Source organism: Homarus americanus, unplaced genomic scaffold (genome assembly GCF_018991925.1).
Source record: "Homarus americanus isolate GMGI-L3 unplaced genomic scaffold, GMGI_Hamer_2.0 scaffold7626, whole genome shotgun sequence".
In the NCBI taxonomy this organism is placed as follows: domain Eukaryota; kingdom Metazoa; phylum Arthropoda; class Malacostraca; order Decapoda; family Nephropidae; genus Homarus; species Homarus americanus.
The window spans coordinates 17075830-17093497 of record NW_024718273.1 but is presented as its reverse complement, the minus strand read 5'-3'; the positions used below and the strand labels follow the sequence as shown (position 1 = coordinate 17093497).

At 36.1% G+C, this 17668-nt stretch overlaps 1 protein-coding gene across 4 annotated transcripts in view; it reads right to left on the bottom strand.

The window, feature by feature from the left end:
- Positions 1 to 16964, bottom strand: part of LOC121859487 (condensin-2 complex subunit H2-like) — a 35916-nt gene extending 18952 nt beyond the window's left edge. Inside the window, exons 1-7 of one of the 4 annotated variants that reach the window (XM_042356319.1) lie at positions 16849 to 16958; positions 15019 to 15070; positions 13545 to 13685; positions 11744 to 11869; positions 9263 to 9495; positions 6911 to 7003; positions 1976 to 2195 (exon numbers count right to left, since the gene is read on the bottom strand). In XM_042356319.1, the coding sequence (XP_042212253.1) occupies positions 1976 to 2195; positions 6911 to 7003; positions 9263 to 9495; positions 11744 to 11869; positions 13545 to 13685; positions 15019 to 15027 (822 nt within the window). In that variant the 5' untranslated portion in view covers positions 15028 to 15070; positions 16849 to 16958. Of the gene's footprint in view, positions 1 to 1975; positions 2196 to 6910; positions 7004 to 9262; positions 9496 to 11743; positions 11870 to 13544; positions 13688 to 15018; positions 15300 to 16567; positions 16749 to 16848 lie in introns of those variants that run through there. The other 3 variants (XM_042356320.1, XM_042356321.1, XM_042356322.1) reach the window with 3 other exon arrangements.
- Between the last annotated feature and the right edge of the window lie 704 nt (positions 16965 to 17668).

The following is a 17668-nucleotide window of genomic DNA, read 5'->3' as shown; positions in this document are numbered from 1 at the left end:
AATATTTTTTTCATCTTTCAATGATGCAATCAAACTGGAGTATGTGTTTAACTTAAAAAATTAACACAATACATTCCTTAATAATGGAATTTCTTTTAGCAGAAAGAATTTGTGCCGGTATTTGCTTTTCCATCTAGCTACATGAAGGGAGTTTCCGGTAATGCCCCTCACGGGCCTTCATCACTGTTTTACAGCAATCAGTCAGTTTCCCCTCAAAGCCTGGCCACATTGCTGTGGTCTCCCAGTTTTTTTTTCATATTCTCCCAGCAAGTGTGCATGATTATCTTTGTCACCATGCCTAAAGTGAGTGACAAATCCAGTGAAGAGAAGGGTAAGAGAGAGCACCTCCCAATTTTACAGAAACCAAAAAGTTTTATTAACTGCAGGGTATCTTACTAGTTAGTTTGCTAATATACTGTACGTACTGTATATACGGTATACTGCATGTGGAAACCCATAATATGTGTATTATTTGGATGGTTGGGAATGTTAATGTTAGGTTTGTGGTCTTAGAGGACTTTTTTGCCAGATCCAATGGTTGTCAGGTGGTTGGCAACTCGTTCTCACTCTCTCAGTATTTTTACAAGTGGTTTCTCACAGTGTACTTACTGCCTAACCACTCAATACCTAAGAATGATGTATGAATAGTGTGAAGAGCATTTAATATCATGTAAAGTAACCATTATAAGTAATTAAAAAACTCCCCATAACACTCACCAGTCAGCTGTGAGATGGCTATGCACGCTGCCATTGTTACATGCAATGAAACTATAGTTGTGGAAAACCATTTCAGTACTCTAATGTGACTTAGAAATAAAGAAAATATAATATAAAATTATAAAATTAGAAAAATAAAGAGCATGAGTGTGTGTGCATGTGTTTGTGTGGGGAGGGGAAGAGGGGGGTGCTGCTGTAACTATGTCACCAGGACAGCCAGCACCGCACTCCCTCCCCTGGGGCCCAATGTGATATCATGGCATACACTAAGAAGCACTGGAACCTATTCCCATTTCAATCTAACTCTGACAACGAAGTTTCCGAGGACGAAGTGGAATTCACGAACATATCCACTTCATCGTCAGAGGTATACGGTACAGTAACTGTAATTTATTTAGCAGAATCCTCCCTTTAGTGGAATCGGGTTGCATGCTTTATTCCGTTCATCACATTCCAAATACAGGGACACATTTTCCTGAAATATTTAAAATAAATTTCTTTCTTTTATAAGTAAAGCCTCAGAAATGTGGATATCCGTTACCTGGAAGTCTAAAAAACCAGCACATTTAAAAACTAATAAATAATGATAAAAGAAAATTAATTTAGTGTTAAAGGACAGCAGACCATGTGCTATTTTGAAGGTCCCGCCACTCACAGTTCATTTAAACACTCACCATCTACGCTGGTCTGTGGTACAGTATTCCTTACTGTGAGTTCGTGGATTTGTACTTCAAAAAAATGTTTCACCAAGGATCAATATTTAAAAATTTTGACATGTTTAAAATACAGTGCAGAATATTTACTGGCTGAATTTTTACAATTTATTATGAATGCCTACCAAGATATGATTAACTATAAAGACAGCAGTGAGTACAATACAGTACCAAACTCCATGTCAGTCATGTCCTTTTTATCTACAGTAACAGCCTTTTGTTTATAATCAGACATCTCAAGCAAGCAGGAATTAAAATTAAAATAAGAGTTTAAAGTTCTGTACGTTATTAAATCGGATAACTAATAAAAAGATCAAATAAATTAAAGAAAAACATATACAGGTGCAATCACCCACAGAACCCGTCGCCTCTACTGTTGTTCCATGAACCACGAGATTCAGACTCATGAAGCCAAAGAAGTAGACACTGATGCATTATTCTACCCATAAATGCTTCGGTTTCATGAGTCTGAATCTCAGGGTTTGTGATTCAAGAGAAGAGGTGACAGGACTTTTGTGGATGACTACACTGTACATATAACTCACTTCAGGAACTGGGGAATCCAAAATCCTCAAGGCTGCATTACGTAAGATGTCACTTGGGACCTCCATGCACAACATGCCCTTGGGTGTCAGATATGACCTATTAATTCTGAAGTCATCTTTTGCCCCAAACACCTCACTGTTTTTCATCATCAGCGAAACACGATGCAGAGACTTTTCCCCATCTTTCTCCACTAAATGTAGCGGAGTTGCTGGTAAAAACCTGAAAAAGAGCAAAATATTAAAATTGGTTATGGGCAACAATTTGGGATGCCACACAGCAATCTGAGCTCCAAGAGCAGCTAGTTTCCTGTTCCAGTGCCACTGCTGCGATATACTACTATAGCTAAGTAATACCAGTTGCAATTTATGTTCCCAGTCCGAAATTTTTTTAATGTGCTGCTTATTTGACGGTGTTTAAAAAAGCTAATTTCACGTCTATAAATTTGCCGCCCACTAAGATTAAAGGTCAAAGGATACTTTGGTCAACAACTTCTTGAAGCACAAAATTAGCTGGTTTCTCTTTATACAAGATGTTACCAGTAAGGAGCACTGATGTGACCTATCTATCAGCTCTCTATAACTGGAACCAACTAAAATTACTAAGGTTGTATTTAGGATAAAAAAATTCAGTTATGCATACAGTAAATCCTATACTTTCCACAAATTAATCATGCCTAAGCAGTATAAATACAACTACCCTGTACATTCTTTGCCCTTCATGTCACCTCATACTGTTCACAGGTAGCCTCCAATGTAAGTAGGAAAAATTAGGCAAAGAATTATGCAAAAACATGCAAAAATTTCATGTTTCCTGTAAAAAAAATAGATTCATTTTCATTACATATTGCAGGAGTATAACTATTGCATGAAATGCTTGCGAGGTGAAGATGCTGACCATTACACCACAGGTCGTAATATTTGACAGGAGTGGGCTTACGACCTACTCGACTTACGACCACCCGGACATACGACCGCCGCAGTCGTATAATTTTTTTTCAAATTACGTATCTTTGAGTCCCGACATTAGTGATCGCCCGGTGTACTGACAAAATTTTTGTTTGTAATTCCCTTTAAAATGGTTGGCAAGCGTAAAAGTGAGAGTTCTCGTGGTGCTGAGAAGAAAAAAGAGACACCCATTTTAGATTTTCTATGTATTATTTTCACATTTTTGACTTACGACCAATTCGACTCACGACCTGGTCATCGGTCCCTAACCCCATCGTAAGTCAACGACTGACTGTACTGTAATCTTAGCCTGGAAGAACTCGGTGAGTGGTATGTGATAAGTGTACAGTATTGTCATTCACACCACACTCCCTGCCGGTGAGTGCATCATGTTGTATATTGTGCTTCTGTTGAGGTGATCGTGTTCATAATGTATTGTAATTAGATTTTTAATATAATAATAATCATTCTTGTAGGCAGTCAAATATCCACAATTCATATTTCAATAATTTATTATCTGCCTTAGTTAGGCTATTTTCAATATATATTAACAAACCCATTTTATTGTAGATGCTGCTTAGCATTTCTCATAAATACAAGTACTGTATAAAATTATTACTCTCCTGTACTGCATGTAGTTCCCTTATTAACTTTAACATTGGCTTATAATCATTGTCTATACCAGAATTTTTCATTAAAAACATGTTTTGTAGCATTTTGTGACATTTTAAGATTATTAATAATGTTACATATACTGTACAGTATACTTTTTAATAGAAATGCATCTCCGCTTTTTATAAGTGAAGCCTATGGGAAAATGTTTCAATAAAAATTTATTGATGAGAGATTTTTCAAGATGTACAGCCAGCCAAATTTCAGGACAGTTCTCTCTCTAGTTCTCTTCTTCTTTTTCACAATCTCCTGTGTGTCAAGTGAAAGTTCATTGAGGCCCATCATGCTTGAAAATAGGCTGTAAGCAAGATGTTGGTAAAGCAGCCAAAGTGATCAGGAAAATCATTTAAAAGGATGATGAGTGGGTGTACAGAAGGAGTGAGGCAGCAGAGGTAAACAACACGGCAAGGGTCAACAAAGTTAACATCTGCAGAGTCATTACCCAAGGAAGCCATCCTGTAGCATTTCTAGTATAAGAAATGATACTGTCAGTGAGGTACTGTATCTCTCCAGGCACTTTGTTATAATGACCTCTTTTAACAGATCAATCACTTAACAGACACCCTCAAGAATGTATCTCATACATTACAAGAGGTCTGATTGTATTCTGAATTAAGTACAGCATACACAAAATGCTCATTGATGCAATGTGCCTGAGATGCTAGGTTCCATTTATTGTCAATTTTCTGTCGGAAACAAAACTTCAATGAGAAGCAGCATTTCACACATGTACTGTAAGCATGTGCACATGCGGTTTATCTGATGATTATGATACAATAGATAAATTTATATAAGGTACCTGTACTACAGCAACCTGTATCAAAATACAACTGTACCTCCCCAAAACCACTTCCCACCAATACATAACCTCAATTACTGTAGACACAAAAATATGCAGTAGTGAAGTAACTATAATTAAGCGAAAAAAAATCAAGATCGACTTTCTAGAAATCACATTTACACAAAGTCCTCGATATATGGAACCCCTTTATACAGAATTTCACACTAATGGAAATTTTTATTCAGTACTCAAGTTCGTTATACGGGCAAAAATTACAAAGTTAAATATTTTTTTTAAGAACTAATGTATATACAGTGGTCCCTTGATTAACGAGCACAATCCGTACTAGAAGGTTGCTCGTTAACCGAAAAACTCGTTAACCGAAACCATTGTTTCAATGGGTTTTTGGGTAATTGGTTCCAGCTCACCGAAAATTGCCTAAATTCAACAAAAAAGGTAGAAAAGTCCACTTATTCTGAGGTGTGTATGTAGAAGGCTCCTGGATCATGATGATGATGGGAATTAGAATGGGGGTGGAGAAGGGAGAAGAGAAGGCATTGGGGTGGAAGAGAAGTCACCCCATGGCGCCATTTCACCCATAAAATTTTAGTTCTCTTGGTGTAATTCAAGATCATTTTCTTTAAATCAACACTGCACTGCATTATATATTGTCAATATGTATAATAAACTTCAAAATGACCAATAACGTGCTTGCAAACACAGAAAAAAAGCGTTTAGTTGAAGAGAGACTCAAGCAAGATGTTACCTCCACTGAAAAGACACAAAGACTGACGCCTGTATGGTGTGTTGCCAGGCTGGATGGCGCACATGAAACTAGTGATCTTACCTTCAATTATGTTCAATAATTGTTAAAATGACTAAAAAAATGAATATTAAACTTTTAAAATTATTGAAAAGTATAATCTTCTTGATATTTACTAAAATGGTAAGGAATTTAAGCCCTAGAACCGATTACTGTACTGGCGAGCTAATACTACAGCTGGTGGACCGCCAAATGCAAGCTTAAACATGTTCAGGTCGGCTCGTAAGAAACTCGTTAATCGAGGGATTGCTCGTTAACCGAAGTTAAGAATCTTATGGAAGGTAACTCGTTAACCAAAATCTCGTTAACCGAGGCACTCGTTAACCGAGGGACCACTGTATAATGCCATGGAAAAAAAAATTAAATAATCCAAACTTCATTCAAATTAAACTCCACAACAAATACACAAAGAATCACCCTACGTCAAAATTACCATCAGTACCACCATCACTGCACGTCGTCCACCCATGAGTCTGTTTACAAAAATAATAATTCACTTATACAAAGGTGACAAAGGGAGGTACTGTACACTAATCCATTAGATGAGTCCCAGCAACTAACATCAGGTCCTCTGAATCTAGAACAATGTTTAATGTCTCTTTTTCTTTCAACATAGTATTAATTAATTCATGACAGAACGGTGCATAATGTTGAAATTAACTTCAAAAATTTTTTCATGTCTGAGTTAAGACTTCATAAGTCATATAAAAGAACTGCCCCCCCCCACCCCAAAATAAATAAATCAATAAATAAAGTCTATGATCCTCTACATACCGTAACTGTGAAAAGAGATTTATAAATTAGATGACAGTTTGGCATGAGGAAGAACTACAGTATATAGTATTCAAAAGTGGCAAGAGGAGACAGGTATGGTGGGGGAGACACAAAAACACAAGGTAGGAAAAAGGGGGATAAAAAGTGCAGGTGTCCCAAAAGGCATCACTGAGAAGAGAAGAATGAATGACACACTAACTGAGGAGTATGAAGATTTGGGATGATTCACCTTAGGTACAGTACAACTGGAAATGGTGCTGTACATCACATACCAATTTCTTTCACTGGTTGAAGTACAGTTTAGTTTATAATAGCAAGTCATTAGGTAGGGGTAGCACAGAAACAAGTCTTTTGCAATGGCCATCCAACAGATAAACAATGAATACAATACATAAGGCTGATTTAGGAACTATAAATTCTGTTTTCACATTTATAATCCTATGAACCTTTTGGTGAAATGTATTATATTCATAAAAATAATATGGAAATTCAGTAACATTGTCTATGGATCTCTCTCCATTGCATTAATAATATCAATAGAGGGTTTTAATGTCACATACTTAACTCCAAAGCCTAGGAGACAGAACATTATTAATACATGCTCTGGTATATGGAAAGCATTAGTACAGTACCCAGCAAGCATAATCAATGCAATGGTAGCCAGAAATTGAACCAATCAACTGGAAAAAAAACTCAATTTCAACTCATTTTCTAAATAACCAAAAATTAACATAAATTTTCATCTCTTCTATTAACTAAAATGTCAACAAATGTGTAGCTAGATACAATCCAGAACACACTAAAATTTTCTCTTGCCCTCAATAACCACCGGATAGACCCCATTACAGTGAATTCATCAGCCTTATAGTTTTAGGTCAAAGACTGGTCTGGCTAACACTGCAGGCAGTCACCTCTCACGCCTGCTGACTCACACTGATACCTTCTCTTTAGGCGGTATAAGTAGGCACACTTGAGTTGGATTATCGAGGCCCCATCTGAGGAGGTGACCATTCCATTATCCAGATGTCTGCTTCTGTGGGCCAGGCATGTATCAAAAAGTTTACAAATATATTCTCAGAGGTTAATATTATAATCAGCTAATCACAAACATGATTTACGGTTTCCATAACTCCCCAGAACTTTCTTTTAGGCCAGTGTAAAGTAAGGCAGTTGGCTACTATGGATGGTAAGAGATTTGTATTTGTATTAACTTTAGAATTCAATAAAATCATATTATGTACAGTCAGTTGGTAAGCTGAAATATATACAGTATACAGGTACAGTATATACATTTTTTATTTTTAAGATGTGGGATTCATCTGAAATCCTGTTTTCTAGCAAAGCTAAAAAATCAGCCAGCTTACTGGAAGGTATAAGTATTTGGACAACTCCAAAAATGTCAGAGTTGATTTGTTAATCACTTTGGATGTACAATTCATCCTTCCCATGCAAATGTCTGCAGTCTAGTAGCATTTTCTAATTTAGAATGGGAACAATGGACTGGGAAGAACCAGATGCCAAGCTGACCTTTGTGACCAACATGAAGCTCAGAGTAATTGTACTTTTTATTAAATTTTATTGTTATACTAAGTGGAGTAAAATGGCAACACAAGATGAATAAGTCATGAGAGTACTGCTTGGCAACAACCCTTTGATCCCCCAAGACAGCCAAGGCATATATCACATATCATGCTGTGTCCTGTCTGATGAAAACCTGATGATTATTTTCATTATCCAACAAACAGTCAATGACATATAGCATTCAGTCACCTATTACCCCGAGTCCAGTTAATTACTTCATTCAAGAAAAGTTCAGCGCCAAAAAGTTCACCTTTTTTCCAGAACATGAAAGCTTGTGAGCTGTCTTTGTTTTGATCTAACTGGTGCCAACCACGGTAAATGCTGCCTCAACCAGTGTCTTTGGACACCTTTAAAATTTGGATCATTCTTTTCATTATGACTGACAAAAACATTAACATTGCCTCATCAAGTTCCTTGACTGGAGCCAAAAAGAATAAGAGGACAAGGCTGCACATGGCCTCAATATACTCATTTTGGGGCATGGTTGCTTTAGGAGAGGCTTAGTATTCACTTAGATTAATCCCAGCCACTGATGTCGAGGTTTCCTGCATCCTAGACCTTTGGCTTACAGTACATACATAGCTACTGTACTTACACTGTCTGTGAAAACAAAGTGATGAGTCATCTCAAACAGCTGCACAGTTGTATGAGTACAGTATCTTCAGAGTGAATGTATATTGTGCTAATTAGTACAGTATTACATATTAAAGGGTTTTGACCAATATTTTAGAAGACCTAAAGAGGATTTAAAGATGTTTGGGGTCATGGCTCTGAAGTGTAAATCAGTGAAAAATAGCAACTATCAAGTGATAAAATGACTACTGTACAGATATGTTTACATATAAAGTAAAGTTGTGTAAATCACTTTCCTAATCTTAGATATATGAATAATTTGCCCAAGGAACACACAAAACCTAACCAAAAGTCAGAAGAAACTTCCAATTTTGCTGGCAACCAATTCAATAGCAGAATATTCACCAACACCTATAATAACTGGCGAGTCATCTAAGCTGTATCAGTACTGTACCTAGAAGCCGCAATACTGATAGACAACTGTAGTAGCCAATTTCCTATATTCACACACCCCTAAAAATGACAAAAATAGAATCACAATCATTTTGAACACAAGATAATATGAATGGTATTTCTCTGCACCAACACACAAAGGTACCAGCACCAAAGGTTCAAAGTAACCTTGTCACTAAAAAGAGACAAAACAGGCCTAAGACAGGAAATATATGAAGAAACTACTTAACTCACGTAAGACCTGGATGGTTTATATACACATTCAACATTTCATCGAAATCTGTTTAAACTTGTTCAATGTTAAGTCAGGTTAGGTTACAACATAGCTGGAAACACACATGAACTAACACTATATTTCCATGTTTTCCATCAATTTCCTCTACCACAACAAGGGACAATAAGCTTAAGTGTAAGAAGAGTTTAAATTTGACCTATACGAACCAGTACAAATTACCCACTGGATACTCTGCAGCACTTGTGATATTCGAGTACTATACTGTACAAGCATCATTAGTGTTCACAATCTAGTCTTTTTTCAAGGCTCTATAACCCGTGTGAAGACAGAAAACAAAAAATGACATAACAGACCTCCAACCACCTCCTACTCGACTCCATGTTTGTTTACCATATCCACGAGGCTTGCAGCACATTAACATATGAAGCCTGTTCAGATTAATTTACTTACTTGAAGCTTCTCTTTCTACAGTCGTCCATTTCCTCCTCTTCCTCATCGTCCCGTAAATCAATGTTCTTCCCTCTTCCCATTTTATCAACAGTAGTAAAATCTACCGAATGATCAAGAACAGCTCTTCCTCCTCCAATGTCTTTGCCGCCCACATCTCCTACTCCAGATTCTAAATTCCGTCTACTGGAGAGCAGATCAAGCATCTGCAAAACCATCTGCCACAAAAACTCCACCTGAAAATAGAATACCATGTATACAGTGTATTTTATGCCAGATTTAATCAAGTTTGCCATAAATAATATATATATATATATATATATATATATATATATATATATATATATATATATATATATATATATATATATATATATATATATATATATATATATATATATATATTATTTATATATATATATATACACACAGTACAGTATTGGCACAGTAGTTATACAGTAATGGTATACAATAATATTTACAGGAATTCCCTGCCAGATAATGATCCTCTTGAAACCAAATGATATAGTGCAAGCCTCTAATCTTAACCATAATTTTGATTAAGAGCATGTCTCCCTCAAGGTGTTCAATACAGTACAGTACTACACCACACAACAGCCCAAACATTTCTCTATTGCACACCAAGTCTAAGGGTGTGTTTGTGGAGGCACAGAATAACATGAAGTCAGGACTAAACAAGTTTGTCCGGTTGTCTGTTGAGTGGCAGATGTTTGGAGGAAGAAAAGCAATGAAGAAATAATAATAATAATAACAATAATAATAATAAAACAAAATAATTGAAGAATTTGAATGCATGTTAGTTATCTGTCTACCAAGCAGAGATGATCAGTGGTAAGGCCAGTAAAGTGGCTAGTAGGGTAGGTATAAGTTATTCACACTCCTACATAGTAGAGACCTAATGGAAATTTCAAATATAGGTGCTCCCCGACTTACAACGGGGTTAGGGACCCAAATCCAGGTTGTAAGTCCGAATGGTCGTAAGTCCGGCATAGATGAAAAAAAATTTAAAAAAAAAAAAAAAATTTCAAAAAAAGTAAATAAATAAAAAATAAAAAATCTACAATGAAATACAGTACAGTAAAAGTAATAAATAATGAGGAATGGATACAGTGTGACTGAGCACTTACCTTTAATGTAGTCAGCTGAATGCAAACGGGGCCCCCTATAATTTTCTAATTATACATGGAGACTACATGAACTGGAAATGTTTCGGTATAGAAAATAAATGCGCGTGTCAGTTGGAGAGGGGAAAAAAAAATAAAAATGGTCACAACTGCGGCGGTCGTAAGGTCAGAGCAGGTCGTAAGTACCGATGGACGTAAGTCCAAGCAGTTGTAAGTCGGGGACTACCTGTACAGTGATATACCCGTTAGCCAGAAGAGTGCAAAGCACTTCCGGGAATGAGAGATTTCCGGCAAACAAGACAACTCTCTCAAAGCCGGAAGAAATCCCTCATCCCCGAAATTTTCCAGGTAATGTAAAAGTTTTCTCGGAAGTTCCAGAAATTTCCCATTACATCATCTCTCGAACCTGGAAAATATCCCTCATCCCCGAAATTTTCTGGGCAACAAAAATTTTCTCTGAATTTCCAGAAAATGCTCCGGATTTAAATCTCTCAAAGCCGGAAAAAAACTCCCCCATCCTCGAAATTTTTCGGGTACAGTGAGTTCTGCTATAACGTGTGTTTTGACAACGCGAATTGGCTCTAACGCGATTTATGAATAGAGGAACGATATTTGTATAACGCGAACGCTTGTTTGCTGGAACGCGATTTTTGCTTACTATTTCTCAAATTTTGTGGTATTAACTGTGAATATGGTAAAGAAGAATATCTCCAAGAAGCGTTCTGGTGATCGCATTCCCGGTGATCATCGTAAAAGAAAGGCTATAACCCTTGAAGAGAAGCTCGATGTTATCAACCTCAAAATCACCCTTCTCCCCCATCAAGTTATATTCATATTTTTTCAATTATTAGATATGAATGTAACATTTATTTAGACTGTGCTATCCTTTGTGTTCGGCTAACTACTAAATTTTTTTCGATTTCGAGTAGTAATCTGCACCTAACCCTATTTTCTCCATAAGCCCTGTTATTTCTATTACGCGAATTTCTATAACACGATGTTTTACAAGAACACAACTATCGCGTTATAGCAGAACTGACTGTATCGGGAAAATTTTCTCGGAATTCTCCGGAAAACGTGCCCCTTGGAAAATCGTCCCCGAAGCTGGAATTTTCCAGGAAATTATGGCTGTGGGAACACTTTTCAGAGAAAATTTCAATTCCAGCTATCGGAGAGTTCCGAGTTTGAGGGATTCCAGCTGACAGAGATATTACTGAATTTTTTTTCCAATAGAATAAAATGTTCAGTCGAATGCAATGCTGCTCCCAAGGTCCCACACTCTGCAAACTTCCTCACAACAAAAGTTTACTGTTAAATACTGAGAGAGAGAGAGACTTACCTTCTTGCTGTACACTGTAGCTGAGCCTTGAATCAACATGGCTGCCTCAGCAAAATTCATGAGTGTTTCCCCTCCATCAAATGTAATTTGTACTTCAGCTAGCTCCTCTAAATACTCCTCCAAATACTGAAAATGTCAAGAGAAAAAGAAAATTAAATCTTCAGCAATATTTTCACAGATCAAGGAAATCATTAAAACCAATGGATGAAGCTTCTAAAACAGAAGAACTACCAAATGAGGTCAGGTCATTATGAGTACCAAATAACCCTCTAGTACTCTTGGCCATGGTAAAAAATCTCAACCTCTCGCAATAGAAGACTAAAATGCGAAAGAATTATCAGGTGTGACTTGCACTAAAAATACAAGTTTCTATACCAAATGTTGAAATCCTCACTGGGTTCATCACAGTATTATTAACAATGGAAATATTTCAAAGGATGCATTCCTAAAAGTCATTACGAATAACAAATTTGTGAAAATCTGGTTTATTTTCCTCATAAGAATAAGGGTTGTTTGATTTAAATCAAAATATTTTTTTAACACTCAGTAATTTATTTAAATCACTGCTATTATGCTGTATTGTTATAAACTAATCAGCCAAAGAAACAAAGTATTTTATGCCATTATCACAGTAGCCTACATAATTTAACACAAGAAATTACAATATCCATTTTGTAACTGAAACAACAAACACAAGTTTAAGATAAGTAGGTAAGATCACTTTGCTTACCTTACATGTATTATTGTACTATACCTCTACTTCAAACATGTAGGGTTATAATTAAGTATTAAAGGCACTGATAACTTATTTAGGCTTACTTCAGAGTTGTAGATAAAACAAAGCAAAACCAACTAAATCACAACACTTTTGTATACAAAATGACATTTAATATTCACAAAAATCTAATACTACCGTCTCTCAATCTTTGCTACATCACACATTGCAAACACCAAGTTCTGATTTAATCAACCATCTTTGTAACCATGACTGATGTGTGCATTCAAATACTTAAAAAGAAATGCAAGTTTTGCTGTTTTTTTCTGTACCAAGGCAGTTCCTTAGTTTCAAATGAAAAAGTCCATAAGAGGAGAAAACTCATTCATCACCTAAGATGAGGCTACTGCTGACAGTATATCACTGCTCAAAACACTTTCATCTGAATTCCACCATTCAATAGCTGATACACTCCTGGTCACAGCATCAGTGAACTTGTGTGCCTGGAAAGGTGGTGATTTTGTCTGAAACTTCATTATGATGGGGATAGGGGAGAGGTATTTTACAAATTTGATTAAAGAAATGCTTTAAATCAAATAAATCCAATTTAAATCAAATAGATCAATTATTTTATTAAAAAAAATATATATATATATTTAATGATAAATTAGGTTTAGGTGACAAAAGTGTGTGTGTACCAAAAGGCATTCCCAGACTCACTTGTCTAAGACAAGCTGATAGTACAGTACAGTACAGCACCACTAAGGGTTACCAACACACATCTCCAACATTTCACTTGCAAATTGATTTATATTCAAGCCCTATAGTGTACTTCATAAAGAGAATGGTGGTGGTATAATGGCAACACGCATATATCTCACCAGTCCATCAAGGGTTCGAGAAGGGTGTTATCTTGTGTGACCTTATAAAATATCACAGGTTTCCTGGACTCTGATTTCCTCCAGTACTAACACTGGATAAGCAAATTACCCAAACAGCTAGTAAGCTGCTCAATGGTAAAATTATAAATAATAATAATAATAAAATTTAATTACTGTAATACTGAGGTATTACATGCATTCTCACCTTGGCAATGTCCACTTCCCAGTTTTTTGTCAGGTCACGAATTGGATTAAGAAAAACTGAGAAGCGTGCATCCAAGTCCTGTGATGAGGATATTTGTGGCATTTTGGCGGCTGGGGCAGATGCATAAACTCTTGTTGCTACCTGTGAAGAGAAAAACAATAAATCAAAAATAAAAAGTTAGAACTGAACACTATCATTGTCCATTACCAACAAGATGGGCTTGAGGACCACCTTATAAATGTGGACTGAAACTAAACCCCAACTAGATATTGCACCGAGATAGGTGAGCAATTTCAAAAATCTTACAAATTGATAAAAATAAGGAATTGTGGTAGGCCATCCAATGGGGAGCATGACACCGAGTTTTGTATACTACTGTACACTACTGTATATAATTTATCCAAGGAAGAGGTAATCAGAAGACATCCCTTTGCAATGTCATATATTTAAGGACTGAATTCAAACTAAAGGATATACTGTAAAAGCAGGAATATTTGTGCAGCTAAACCCGCAACTTCAGACTATTCCCCCAATGACAATGAATTGCAATTTTCCTATTATTTTGGTTACATTTTATATCCTGAACACTAAACTACATCCACCTAGTTGCAACAACATTTTCATTGTTTACACAACGACCATTCTAGTCACACAAAAATCTCCACTGACTGCTTATCCTACCATGGTAATACTAGCACAGTGCAGTATTCAGGAACAGCATTAAAGGTTAACCAAGAACTTTAAGTGTTCAGTATTTTTTTACAAAAGATAAATTGGTTAATACTTATTAATCACCATGCAAGGAACTCTATATTGATTTTTATATAAGGAGATGGAGGAAAAATAAACAAAGAAGAATACTTTAGTGTTTCCGTCAGAAATTTATAGTTTTCGAGTTAATCTGATTTTTCGATTTTACTTAGGAATGTACTATTTCGGAGGGATATACATTGTCAACTTCTTACTCAGCGAATCAACGGAAGCATCGATGTCATATGATATTTGTGATACTGTAGTTATTTCTATACAAAAACATTCATAGGTTGCTAGTTAATCATGTGTAAGAGGCGGTATGAAATGAAATGGGCAAAATTTAGATACTGTAACTCAAATTACAAATCCTCATAATTCCATGGCATTTTCATAATAAGGCATTTATCAACAGAAAAATTTCCAAAACTTCCAGGTTAATACCGTTCCAGAATATTACCAAAGGTTAAGTTTGTGTTTTTGCCCAAGATTTATAGTTTTGGAGGTACAGTACAATATTTCAAATTATAGTTACAAATATTCGTACAACTTTTCCGGTTCTCCAGTTTGCTAGAGTAAATTTTGCGCTATTTATTGTTTACTTCTTTACGTGCTATAAACATGATCAGCCGCCTCCATCAGTTCAGTAAGGTAGGGTTTGGTTGATTCGGCTATTAGCGTGTTTTTACCCCACAATTTCCCTAGACTTCAAAGCCCTGCCCACCTTGTGCATCCATTGGTGGTGGTGGTGGGGGTCATATCTCCACTATTCATTTCTGCCAAAAATAAAGGTCAATCTTATTTTAGGTTAGTGAGGTAAGTTTGGTTAAGATACCATATGTAAAGGTTACTAGGAAGGTATTCAGTTGTTCGCTGTGAAGCATTTTAACAGATCGTGTCACAAATGGTGTTGGCTCTATGTGGCCAATGGAAGTCAGTCATTAATTCAGTATCAAGAACTATAGAACAGTAAAAAATAAGAAAACTTCAATTCTTCATCATTCTGCAGGGAGTCTAGAGGCAAGACAAAAACTCCTTTATAGAAAATTACTCAATGTTGCTGGTTTTACCCACACAAACATTACCAGAGTATTACCAAATAATTAAGGTTAGCTTGGGTTTGGTAATTCAATTTGTATATAAAATAAAATAAAGGGACTACTGTATAATTCAAAATGCATAAATTACAGTTCCTGGAATGGAATCAAACTACATCACAGGTATTTTCACGTTTATACTGGTAATAGATTCTGCTTCAAGGTGCATTAAAAACCTGTAGGAGTAAAATAATAGAATATTATCGTTTCAGTCAGCAGCGAATTTAGGTTTAGGTTAAGTCAGGTTAGTTTACGTTAGGTTAGGTTGAAATTATGTTTTCCGATGGTTTTTGATGTTTTAAACGATTATGACCTTCAGAAAGTAAGAGCATGACCGAAATGATACTTTTACCAAAAATGGGTCCAACTAATTACACAAATGTACCCAAATGTAGCCGCAATGAAGTCAAATAATGGTCCTACATGAATAAATCGGACTGCCAATCACTTCTCGACTGGTATTTGGTGTCACGAAGTCACAAAAAATTGGTAAACTTAATTAAATCTGAGTTACTAGATCGAGTGCATGTACCTAACCTAACCTAACCTCGACTAGTATTTGGTGTCACGAAGTCACAAAAAATTGGTAAACTTAATTTAATCTGAGTTACTAGATCGAGTGCACATACCTAACCTAACCTAACCTAACCTAACACAACTCAGATTAAATTAAGTTTACCAATTTTTTGAGACTTTATGACAACAAATAATAATCGAGAAGTGATTCACAGCCCGATTTATTCATGTAGGACCATTATTTGACTTCATTGCGGCTACATTTGGGTAATTACTCGCTCCCTTGGTACATGCACGCGATCTATTAACTCAGATTAAAGTAAGTTTTCCAATTTTTTGTGACTTTGTGACACCAAATACTAGTCGAGAAGTGATTGGCAGTCCGATTTATTCATGTAGGACCATTATTTGACTTCATTTTGCTACATTTGGGTAATTAGTCAGACCGCCAAAAATAGCTACACCATAACATGACCCACAGCCATCAACACCTCCCAGATGCTACAGAACTTAAGGGCTTGAACAGTGACCAGGGTAGTGTCTGGGTGAGCTCTATGACTGCCCAAACTACTGGTCAGTGCCATTCTATGCCCTATACTGCCCAATGGGTCCAGTTGCAAGCAATAATTTTTGTAATACAATGAACGCAACACAACTTATCTCGGAGACCCAGTTCTTATTCCTTATTGGGGGTGGATCTTCCTCCTTATGTCCTCCCTCCAGTGTAGTGTTTAATCTCAGTTATTACACCCAGCCAACGACTTGTGTTACTCCCACTCCCGTTACATGCACAGCAGGTTGAATCTTGAATCCTGCAACAACTGACATCACTGCTCTCAAGACTCGTTTTACCCGCCAAATACAGTTCCTCTCATTTACTGTTTTCAGTGAGTGCCTGATACACCTTCCATGGTATAACAACTGTGAATAACACTACTTACCAAATTAAACACAAATGCTTTTACTAATGAACTTCTTTGTTGATAAACGTGTCAAAATAATAGAGAATGTAACAATTTGGGATAACGACTGACCGCCATGTTATCATCGCTATTTGAAGTGAATGAATGAACGAAAATGGGAAATTAAAATACTCTATTCCTTTTAAATAGAAGATGGAGTAAATTAAATCTCGATAAATAATTTTACACGTGAAAACTATGATATCCTTTTCAAAATTCAAAGGCCAAAATGTTGTATTTCAGAATAACTTTCCTCTTGTTAGATATATCCCGTTTTCTGTTTTATAGTAACACTTCAACTTTTCATAATTCAAATTTCGTTGCCATGTTTACAATATTTTTGTTATTTCATTTATTGTGGAACATAAAATTATCAAAGATAGTCTAGTCAATGTCAGTTTTAGTCATCTATTTCATAATATAATTGCCAGAAATATGAAAACAACTATGGACCCCAACGAGTTGTAATGTAACACCGAGTCACTGGCTCGATGGTCTCCTTTCTACACAGAACACGGTTAATTCAAGCAATATGTATGAATTTGGAAAAATTAATGAAAGTTTTCATGGTATGACCATTTGCGTAACTGTTTGCTTCAATGTCATTGAAATTTCGATTGAATGCATACATGAAAAGGTTTGTGAAACCGACTGGTACACATCTTTCCGTTTTAGCAAGAAAGCTGATGATGTATAATGTGCACACAACACAAGTATCACCACCAGCCGAGCAATCCTAACAATATATCGTTGTGACTCAAGCGTATGCTCCCTAGGTTATAAACGGACTGTGAAGTTA